General features: G+C 51.1%; 1 protein-coding gene across 4 annotated transcripts in view; it reads right to left on the bottom strand.

The window, feature by feature from the left end:
• Window positions 1-356: 356 nt before the first annotated feature.
• Window positions 357-11,236, bottom strand: part of UBE3B (ubiquitin protein ligase E3B) — a 36,526-nt gene continuing 25,646 nt past the window's right edge. For all 4 annotated transcript variants that reach the window (XM_053363311.1, XM_053363312.1, XM_053363310.1 and 1 more), the window contains 10 exons: window positions 9,167-9,286; window positions 8,147-8,323; window positions 7,925-8,035; window positions 7,332-7,469; window positions 6,569-6,634; window positions 5,999-6,057; window positions 4,568-4,750; window positions 3,825-3,936; window positions 2,717-2,809; window positions 357-1,503 (listed from right to left, as the gene is read on the bottom strand). In XM_053363311.1, coding sequence (XP_053219286.1) covers window positions 1,312-1,503; window positions 2,717-2,809; window positions 3,825-3,936; window positions 4,568-4,750; window positions 5,999-6,057; window positions 6,569-6,634; window positions 7,332-7,469; window positions 7,925-8,035; window positions 8,147-8,323; window positions 9,167-9,286 — 1,251 coding nt within the window. In that variant the 3' untranslated portion in view covers window positions 357-1,311. The remainder of the gene's footprint in view (window positions 1,504-2,716; window positions 2,810-3,824; window positions 3,937-4,567; window positions 4,751-5,998; window positions 6,058-6,568; window positions 6,635-7,331; window positions 7,470-7,924; window positions 8,036-8,146; window positions 8,324-9,166; window positions 9,287-11,236) is intronic.

Below are 11,236 nucleotides of genomic sequence, written 5' to 3'. Positions count from 1 at the left end.
TGATCACAAATGTACTTGGAGAGAAGGAAGACCCTGCACAAGGTGACCTTTCTCCCTTGCTTCCTGGCGTTTATTCATTCCAAAGATATCCACCCATTTGTGGCAAAGCAGAGACCAGGACCAGGACAAGTCCAGTCCCTGAAAGACGCCCTATGCTTTGCACGTGGTCCAGTCAGATTATGCAAAAGCTGGATCCCTGGGGAGAAATATCACCTTGTGGGAACATTTTTTCTCTTCCCTTTGGGCACATCTGGGGTTGTGGGAGATGTCAAAGAAGGGGAGCTTGGGAAGGACAAGTGCACAAATGAATGTGAATACAGAGCAAGCAATGAATAACGAGCAACCTCAGCATAAACCCCTTTGCAATTACAGAGTTTAATGGAGTTGCTGTTCCTGAACGGAAATTGAGAAGCTATTCAGCATAGCAAAGTCCCTGAGAGGTTAGAGCAGGGAACTGCTCTCAGCTGCCCATGAGCCTCTGCAGATTAGCTCAGCCACTAAATGTTTCAGCGGGCTCTGCCAACTGAGGCCCTAAGAGGAGTTCCCAGCCAATGGGCCCTTGGCCCATCCTCCCAGTTCCACCATCCCCAGCCGATGGTCAGAAAGGAGGGCACCAGGTCGGTGAAGGCTGCTCTCTGACATCTGACAAGCTGCAGGCTCACAACTAGCAAATATCTGCCACGGGAGGAATTCCACATCACAAACCTAGCGGGAAGCTCATTTGGGGCCTGCAGGCAAACGTGTATTCAGACTGAGAGTCAATGCGAAGCAGTTTGGCAAGCTGTGGGAAAGTCGCAGGCGACAAAACCTGGGCACAGACAGAGGAACACAAAAAACATGAAGAGAAAGCTCCTGCAATCTCATGGGGCTCCTGAGTTGAGCAGCCTCAAGCCTGTTTTTCAGAAGCCAAAGTGGGAGGGAAAAGCCAGCTCCCGACCTTTGTTCCACAGCGTTTTGCCAGAGTCTGACCTGGCCTGGCCCACAGCAAGGTCCAACTATTTGCCCAAGACCAAGATAAAAATTATCCACAGGGCACACACCCCAGGGCCCATGAGTAGTTTGTGTGACCCTGCCTGCCCTGTGTGCAATCCTCCACTGGGCATGGCCCCCCTCCAAGGACAATGCACAGGCTTGGCTCTTGATGCTACATTTAATGGCAGGCCAGCTGCGTTTCCAAGGAGGTCCTCCTTGCAGAGTTGCGTCCAGAGGCATCAGAGCGATGCCGGACCCCAGGCCAGGACTGCAGCCTGCTCAGGCGGCCATTTACCAAGGTATAGCCCTGAGAGCCCATCCAGCTCTTGAGAGCGTGGGCTAGGAGAGCTCAAAGCCTGTGTTCATGCTGATGGCATAGCGCAGCTTCTCCCGCAGAACGCTCTTCTTGCTGTAGTTGGGCAACTTGAGGAGGTTGAAGCAGGTCGAGGAGGTGGGCAGTCGCCCGCCCGGCTCTTTCTTCCGGATGGTGAAGAAGCCCCGCAGGACGCTGCCCAGGGTGTCCCCCGTGTCCTGGGGAGAGAAACAGAGGGCTTGGGGTGCCACAAACACACGTGCCTGGCGAGCGCTGCAGGCTGAACAAAGCATCTTGCATGAGATCTGGGTGCTCTCTGCCCAGAAGGCCCTTGGGACCCCAACAGAGCAAGGTCCTCACTATTTCCACATCAGAGAATAACTGCTCTCTCTCTAGAGCAGAGCGAGGGGACCAACCCCAAAGGACAGGCCTGCCTTATGGTACGCGATTCAGCTGGGAGCTGCTTTGCATCACCTTTGGTGTTTGGTGGTTACAGAGCATCAAGGCTGAGACAGGCCTGCCGGTGGCCTAGGTCACATTCACACCACTTGGCAGTCATGGCTCCCCACCCCCAGGAATTCTGGGAGCCGTAGTTTGTGATGGGTGCTGAGGAGCTGTGAGGAGGCCCCATTGCCCACACAGAGCTACAGTTCTTAGAGCAGTCTATAGATCAAGCCATCCCTCTTCACAGAGAACTCGGAAACTCCGTGAGGGGAATAGGGAGTCTCCTATCAATTCCTGGCACCCTGAACAAATTGTAACCCCCATAATTATTTTGGGGAAGCCATGACTGTTTAAAGTGTTACCCTAGTAACACCTAAACTGGCTTTAACTCCCCAACTGCTGCCTGGCCCTTGGCTGTCCCTCCACTTCTGCCATTAGCCTCACTGTTGAGACCCTGGATTCCTCCCACACAGCTGATTTCTCCACAAAACACATGATCCGGTTAAGTAAATCTAAAAGGGCTTACAACCTGAACCGGGGTGAGGGGTGGAGAGCTGAATTGGGAGAAAGATCTCCCTCCATCCTCCTCCCCAACATTCCTCCTCAAGGTTCCAGGGCTGTCCTCTAAAGACAAGCCTGGGATTCTCGGTGGGGGTGGCTGTGTTCCTTTCAGCTGAACCAGGCCAGTGGCTCCTGCAGTCCAGCCTCCTGTTCTCACAGTGGCCAACCAGACGTCGCCATGTGAAACCCTCAAGCAGGAGCTGAGCACAAGAGCACTTCCCTCCACCACCTCATGGTACTCGGGAGTATCTGGTGTGCCTAGTGGGCCCTGATAGCTCTCTTCTCCAAGAATTTGTCTAATTCCGTGAACTGTGACTCCTTTAAGGGAGGGTGGAGCCAGCAGACACTTCCCTGCCAGGAAGGAGACCATGGCACCTGCAGGGAACACAGGAGGTCAAGACTCGCCAGCTTGGCTCATGCACACACCTGGTCATCGGATACTTCCACGCAGCGGATGGAGAAGGGAGGCTTGAGGTAGGCAAAGCCTAGCAGTGGCGGCCGAGAACAGCTGGTAACAAACTGGCACAGGAGAGGAAAAAGAGGAAGGGGAAGGGGGAGACATGTACTGGATCAGGCTGGCTCTTCAACTGGGGTGCAGCACCATTGTCACGGGTGGCGTTGAGGGGCTGCCCCACATTTATTATTATTACTTTATTGTATTTAAATCCAACCTCCCCCCCCCCAAGGAGCTCAAGGCAGCATGTCCATGGTTCTCCCTCTCGTCATTGGAGCCCCACAACAACCCTGTGAGGTAGGTATGGCTGAGAGTGAGAGTGGGCCAAGGTCACCTAGTGAGCTTCATGTCCAAGTTGGGAATGGATTCCTGGTCTAGATTGATCAAAGTCCTTTCTCTGTCCGAAGCAGCCTTTATGTGCCTGCATTTAAGCAACCAGTTTGGTACCAGAGCAAGGCCTTTGTGTGCCTACGTTCCTGGGTTCAATCCTCAGCATTCCCAGATGGGGGTAGGAAAGAGTCTACTTTGAAACCTGGTGAGCCACAACCAGTCAGTGCAGGCAACACAGAGCTACGTAAGAAGAGCAGACCTCAGTATAAGGCAGCTCCAATGTTACAGCAGCCCTTTATGGTGGATCATGAAGACCAAAATTTTGCTTTCTTTTTAGGGGAAAGACCACAGGTAACCATATATACAGTGCATATCAGAAGCACTCAGAAGACCAGCAAGAAACTACACTTGCGGGAATCAGAGTTGGAAGGGACCACAAGGATCATCTAGTCCAAACCCCCTGCAATGCAGGAATATGTCATCCAACATGGGGCTCAAACCCACGACCCTGAGATTAAGAGTCTCATGCTCTACTGACTGAGCTGTCCACATGTACACAAGTGACTAAGGTTCATGAGAGCCCAACCTGGTGGACTCCCAACTCCCATTATCCATGACTATTGGTCATGCTGGCTGAGGCCAGTGGGAGCTAGAAGCCCAATATCTGGAGGGCCCCAGGCCTGGTTGGTCACTCTTGTTTTACACGCATGTGTGTGCACGCGTGCGCACGCACACACACACACAGCTTACCTTAAGAAACATGGCTCTTTCATCAGGGTTAAAATCATTGGCTAGGATATCCCAAAGCCAAATGATGACTCGGTGACTGCCATGGAAGCCCCCGTAGTACACAGTGTGCTTCCTAAGGAAGAAGAGACAAAAAATCAAGTGGAGTTCATAGGTCACTGAAGTCACTAGATCAAAGGAAGGACTATAGCTCTGCCCTAACTTCCTGTTGCCACTTGAAAGCTGCTGGTGGGACCATTATGCAAATAAGGAAGGTGAATTGCAAAGGGGGTCCCCTCCTTGCTCACTTCCCATGGGACACCCACCCACCAATGACTACTTTCAACTGGAAACACTGAAACTTCACTGTATGGTGACTCAAGCCAGAAGAGAAGGAGGTCAGCATTAACCTTCAGCACCCTAATGAGCTTTGCTATTCCCATGGTTACCTCTTCCAAATGTGCCCCACACCCATGGTCAAAACAGGACACTCTGCCGCAGATAAACCTGAAAGGACTTGCCCTTTGCTGCCCCTGATGTGTGGGGCTCCCCCACCCTGCATGGATGGGTGGATGGAGACACACACACTCCCTCTCCTCTCCAGCCTTTCAAATCCCTCCTCAAAGTTTTTGGGCTTTATGAACTTACACATGGCATGGACAGAGGGGAGAGAGAAAAGTGTGCCTCCCTCTTTCTTAACAATAGAACTTGTGGACATCCAATGAAGCAGAATGTGGAAAGAGACACTCCCCCTCCTCCTCCCTTACTTCAAGTCTTCGAGGTCTATCTCAGCGTTGTCACCCGATATCAGCCTTTGCAACTCAGGGGCAGAGAAGACACGGATCCACTCGGGCTTGATGATTGAGCGGAAGCCGCTGATGAAGGCGGCCGTCTGGCTTTTGATCTGCGTGTGCATCCGGAAGTGGGCCATAAGGTGGATGTAGCTGATCCTGGCGTGGGGGACAGAAAGGCACCCATATCTATCTATCTATCTATCCATCCATCCTTCCATCCCTATATACATAAAATGTAAGGCTGTCATCACGCAGCCCCCATAAGAGGACCTGCAGTGCCTCATCCCAATCCTGTATTGGCATGAAGTCAGGGCACAGGAAGGTAGCAGTAGAGAAAGCAGCTTTCAGAATGGCAGGTTTAGGTTTAAATAACGCAGGGACAAAGGGACACAGAGAAGCTGCAAGACGGGGTTTGGATGAGGTGAAAAGGAATGGGGTGGGGGACTGGTAAATGGAGTGGAGGTTTGGGGGGGTGTTGGTGAGCAATGTGGTCAGGGTGGCAGTCCCTAGTGTGCATTTCAGAGAGAGGGTGGACATGGCTAGCACACCATTCCCATCCTAGGGGTGGGGGAGGAATGGCCCCCTCATCGCAGGGCAGAGCAGTTAGGGTTAGTTCAGAAAGGCTCCAGAGGATTCCCCATCCTGTTCTCGTTCCACAGAGCAGCCCATGTGGCAAGACAGACCATGGGGAGCTCCCAGTGAGCAACTTTCCCCAACAAGGACTGGAAGTCAAACTTCTGCCTCCAAGTTCTCCTCTCAGAGTACGCCACTTCTGAAACAGTTTCCAAAGGAGTTTGAGATCAGCTGAGCCACAAGGTCAAAAGGAAGATCCCACGGGCCACACAGAAGCACCTGGGGCAAAGCAAATGCAGCGCTCCGGATGCTGCCGCGGCTTATGCTTCCCAAGGACAACTTCCTGTGAAAAATGGCAGCAGTCCAACTGCAGCACAAGGAGCGCAGGATCCTTCCAATCACATACAACAGGGCCATTAGGTGCAAACACAAGGCAGCTGCTGCTGCAGGAAGTCCCACCCACCAGGGCTGATTCAAGCGTGTGATGGGGCAATGGAACTCCCACAACCTGGTATTTAAAAAGAAAGGTTGGAACACTGCTTTGAATTTTTTATATCTAACAAAAAGTCAAGGTTTCCACCTCCTGAGTTACAAATGTTAGTAGGTCAAAGTGCTAGCAGGTAAAACTCCCACCACATCCTGGAAATATTCCATTTCCAAAAGTTCTTCTGGCAATCTGGATCCCTAGGGTGACGCAAGCACCTCGTTCCAACGTCTTGCCTGGTGTGGGAGTCACTTGGGCACTGGGGGTACATGTTGAAGTCAGCCACCCTTTGGGAAGGGGACAGAATGCAGCCCCAGGGGGATCAGGGCTGGTAAGTGCTCACTTACTTGTTTTCGTTGGTTACAGGGATGGTTTTCCCTCCTGGAATAAGTTCGTGGCAAACAAGCTAGAAAAACGGTGAGGTTGGGAGGGAGAGAGAGACATTACTTATTGCTTGTAATATACCATGGGAAGTTCAGGTCAGGAGGGGTGGGGCAGCTGGGGGTGTCACACCTTCTAGAGAGAATGGCCCTATGACACAGAGGCCCAGCCCCCCCCATCACAGGCAGGTGGCTGAGTTGTTCTTTTTGGGGAGGGGGGAGGTGGGCCAGCTCCTGTGGGAAGGTTTGTAGATGTTCATGTTGAGTGTATACTTTGTGTGTGTGGCAGAACTGTGGGTGCTGGGGGGGGGGGGAAAGGATTCAAATCAATAAAGAATGAAGAGCTAAGCTTTTTAGGAGACAGCGAGCAAAAAAGTCTGAGTGGAAAAATGGGAAGTGCCCTGGCACAGGGCAATTGATGGAGCATTTGGCTAAGAGAGCTGGACTCAGAGTCCCAAGGGGGTGTCACTCCCTACAGGACCCGGAAAAGCAGAAAATGTGACAAAAAAAGATGGGGAGACTGGGAGGGAGCCCCACCTGGCCCATCACGTCTTCGTCATAGGAAAGCGTCAGGCCCAAGTCACTGATATCTCCATCGTAACGCTGAGAAGGGGGGAGAAAGAAAGAAGGGGAGAGTTTAAGTGCTGAGGCTGCTCAGTTTCCACCCTAACTGGCTGGGCTTCACTTCCTAGCACTCTCTCAGAATTTCTGCTGCACGTGTCCAAATTAAGCTCAGCCAAATACATTCATGTGCAACGCTGTATGGGATGAATCTGGCTACGCAGAATCCCAGCCACCACTGGCAGCTCTGACTCACCAATTCCTCTTACTTCCAACATTGCAATAGGCATCAGCCACTCACTGTCAACTCCCACTAGACATTCACAGAGTCTAGAAACTTCTCTGGCATTCACAATTTCATTAAAAAAGCGAAACCCAATCTTCTCTAGAAGCTGAATTTTTCATTCAATTTAATGTTATACATGTTGCTTAATGTGTGCTAACGATGTCTGACTGCAGAAGGAGACAGCCTGGCACACTGCTGGCTTAGCAGTTAGTTTCTGCTCCCTGGGCCAAGCACAAGGAGACTGGGCCTAGTCAATAACTGGGAGAAACACAATGGCAGACGTCTCACTCAGTTATCAGAACTGCATTTAGAGCAATCAGTTGCAAGCCCAAATCCCCTTGTGCTGGCTATAATTAAAGGAAGATAAGGACAGACAAGTGGCCGGGCACCCATCAGGAGATGGTGCCCACTGAACAAGGCACTGAGAGAAAGCCAAAAGGATGGCAAACAAACCTTGATGGAGGTCAGGTTTTTATAGAACTCTGAATCCAGCGAGGGAAGTTCATCCACAGAGCTGTAGAAGATGCTGTGATGATGTCCCAGCAGCTGACTCAGGAAGAAAGATGCAAAAGGAACATCCACCACAATCCCCTGCAAAGGGGGAGAAGGAATACGGCTCAGAGAGAGCTGCATTTCACTATCACCAGCCACCAAGTAATCAGAGCCTGAACACTGGAAGAGGCGATCTATATCCCATAACAAAAATCCTGGATGGTCCATTGGGAGAAGGGGGCACTGCCCCACCAGACTCAGCCTGCCCTCAGCAGCACCCCCCCTTGTTATTATTTGCCTCCAGTCTAGTGTGTGGCAACATGGTCTTCCTGCATCTTCCTCCTGAGTCTCAGCTTTATTCCTGTCAAACTCAGGAGGGAGGAGGAGGATAAAACAAGAATTAGTTGGCTCCATTATCCCAGCTCCAGCTCCTGCTAGCCTCCCTGCCTCCCCGCCCCCGACCCAATGGGCAAAGACGTTTCTCTTTAGGAAAGATGCTTGGGGTCCCGTACAAGAGCCAAACCACCCACAGAGGGCTGGCACGCCCCTCCTACCTCATAGACGGCTTTTCCAAGCATCTTCCCAACAAACTCAAAGAGCTGGAGATAGTTCTCATGGATGTAGGACGTTGGGGAGGGATACAGCCTCTCATCGCCACTGGTGGTCTACCCGGCACGTAGCAGCAGAGACAAGAGAGAGCAACATAAGCCCATGGCTGCCTGCATGGCCAGCTGGGGCTGTCTGACAAGACAGGGCTTGGGACAGGGTTCTGGCACCTTAAAGAGGTTGAGCGCAGGGTCAAAGACCTTCTTGATTATTTCCTCGAGGAACTCCTTGAAGACGCCGTCCTGGTCAATGCCGGCCTCATCCACTCCTAGGTCATTCACGAACTTCACCCGGATGACTCCCTTCATGGCGTTCTGAGACAGCTGGCGCAACTGTTCGTACCCATCCTGGGGAGAGGTGGCAAGTGCCACAAGGCCAGAAAGGTGGTGTTATGGACTGGTTGGATGCAGAAGAGTGGGGGGGGCACCAGCTGGGGAACCCTCAAAGGAAGAAGGCTCAGAGCCCGGGGAGTGGGGGTTGCACGACAATGGGGGTCAGAGGGAGAAAGCCATGGGGAGGAAGTCTTGGAAGCAGAGACGGTAACAGGTTTGGTGAGCAGGAAGAGGCTGTGTCAGAGGGCAGTCCAGGTTCAGAGGCTGAAGTGGAGGCTGGAGGGGGGGGCAACTGCAGAAGAAGCCAAGGAGTTCCCCCCACCCTGCTGTGAGCAGCTCCCCTCCCTCGAGTCTCCCAGAACACGGAAAGGAATGAACAGGGCAGAGCAAAGAGAGACAAGGCAAAGAAGCCTCAGGTTGCTGGAGAAGGACCCAGGGGAGGAGTCTTAGAGGGCACTGGGAAGGCAGGGCCTTGCAACTGCCTCACTGGGGCAAGACCCCCTGGGAAGAGTTGCTGTGACCACTAGGCCTGCTCCAGACTCTGGCTCCTAACAGGTGTGGGTGGGAGAACAGTTCATTGGTACGGACTGTGGCAGAACTCCCTTTGAAACCTGCAATAGTTTGCAACTAGGCTGGCTCAAAGTGAAATGTGGGCATGAGAAGGCTTCATTAGCTGCCTCAGTCCAAACAGGGCTGGGAGCCACTTGTCTCAAACCCTGGGGAGCTGAGGCCAGTCAAGGCCAAGAATCCCGAACCCTGTTTTCAGGAAGCGGCAAATCAAGAGGCTTCACAGAAAGGCTAGCAGAGAAAGAGGTGGTTTTCTTTGCACCACCTTCTAGAAGAAGCTACGCCACTCACCTCCAGCATGCGTGACCGGCGGATGGTGATGTGCGTGACATGAGGCGACGCGGAGCTGGTCTCCACCAGCCCCAGCTTCTCCTTCTCTTTTGTCACCATGTTCCGGAAGAGAAGAGCCCTCTGAAAATGTTCCAAAAGAACGCGCTTGTTCAAAAGCCATGTTGCCTAAGTGCAAGGTCAGCCTTCCCCCACCTGACTACACCTGGGGAACCTGCACTTCCCCCCTCAAGAGACGTCATCCTTGGCCACTGGCCAGGCCCTCTTCCTTGGGTCAACATTCAGCTCCTGCTTTTCCCTGTAGCCGTTCTTGCCCTGTAGGGTCACAGGGCCCTGCTCTATTGTTATTTCTGGATTACAACCCACCTCAAAGATGCTAAAGAGACGCAGGATATATATCTTTTGATAACAAAATAGCAGCTGCTGCAGTTATTTTTACTTCATTACAGATAGTGTTTCAACAAGCCTTCCCCAACCTAGTGCCCTCCAAATGCTGTTTTACTGCTTCAGTCCCACTGGCTTGTAGTCAAGAATAAGAGGAGCTGGAGTTCAGCAACATCCCAAGGGCAACAGATTGAGCAAGCAGGATTTGAACACATGTCATCTCAACCACTTTATTACATTTATATCCCACTGTTCCTACAGGGAGCAAAAGGTGCCATACATACACTATTCTGCCCCTCCTCACAACAACCCTGTCAGGCTGAGAGGCAGTGACTGGCCCCCAAGGTCACCCTGGGAGCTTCATGGCTGAGTGGGGACTTGAACCCTGGTCTCAGCGCTGGATGACCAAATAGGCAGAGTGGGCACTGGTCTATGGGCCCCATGCCTTTCAGGGGCCCTGTGACAATGGATCAAAATAATATTGATTTGATCTTGAAAGATTTGCAAGGAGTCCCCGAGATTTCGACTGCATAGGGGCCTCCACAGGGTTTAATCTGGCACTACCTGGTCACGCAGGTCCTGGTCTGCCACTCTAATCACTAGGCCACACTGGGCAGGCCCAAGGGGAACGCACTACACTAGTGGCAAAAATTGTGGAAACCTTTTGGAGAAAGTGTATTTCCGAGGTTTGATGGCTCATAAGAAGGGTTTGGATTTGATATCCCGCTTGATCACTACCCAAAGGAGTCTCAAAGTGGCTGACATTCTCCTTTCCCTTCCTCCCCCACAACAAACACTCTGTGAGGTGAGTGGGGCTGAGAGACTTCAGAGAAGTGTGACTGGCCCAAGGTCACCCAGCAGCTGCATGTGGAGGAGCGGAGACGCGAACCCGGTTCCCCAGATTACAAGACTACCACTCTGAACCACTACACCACACTGGCTCTCAACACCCATTTTTTTTAGTAACACCATAAAATTATGTATCAATGGAAATATAATTTAATGAAGAATGCACTGCTACCATGTTTGTTCAATTATCTGTATTCCATCAAAAGCGATAGCTAAATAACCAGAAAAAAGGAGTGTTTAGAGAGCCAATCCGGTGTCATCTTATTCTGGCAATGATGGCTCATAACACCACTTTTTTTTGGAGTAGTATCATAAAATTATATATCAATGGAAAGATAATTTAATGAAGAATGTAATGCAATAACTTTTATGAAGTCTTATTTATTACAACAGCAGTCTAAAGAAGAAATATGAAAAAATGAGATATACAAAAATTCTCACGTCAGTTAATACTTAGTAGGGTAACCTTTAGCCTTCCCATGGATTGAACCAAGTTCTTTAGTTTTGTAGCTGTAATAACATGCAACCAAGATTGAATTATTGCCTCTATTAATTGGGTTTTATTGCTGGGTTGCTTCTGACTAACATGTTTCTTTAGTCGGCTCCATAAATTTTCGATTGGGTTAAGGTCTGGGCTATGTACACGCCCCCGTGTATAATATAACACGCCCCCGTGTATAAGGTGCCCCCTATTTTTGAGGACTCAAATTTAAGAAAATGGGGGGAGATGACCCAGAGTTGTTGAGCTTTTTAGGGGGGATTGCACAAGGTTGTTGAGTTTTTTTCAGGAGAGGGGATCACTAACCCAAATGACAAACGCAGCAGCAGCCAATCCGAAAC

Source organism: Podarcis raffonei, chromosome 13 (assembly GCF_027172205.1).
Source record: "Podarcis raffonei isolate rPodRaf1 chromosome 13, rPodRaf1.pri, whole genome shotgun sequence".
Classification (NCBI taxonomy): Eukaryota; Metazoa; Chordata; class Lepidosauria; order Squamata; family Lacertidae; genus Podarcis; species Podarcis raffonei.
The sequence above is the reverse complement of the archived record's forward strand: the minus strand, read 5'-3'. Positions and strand labels throughout refer to the sequence as shown.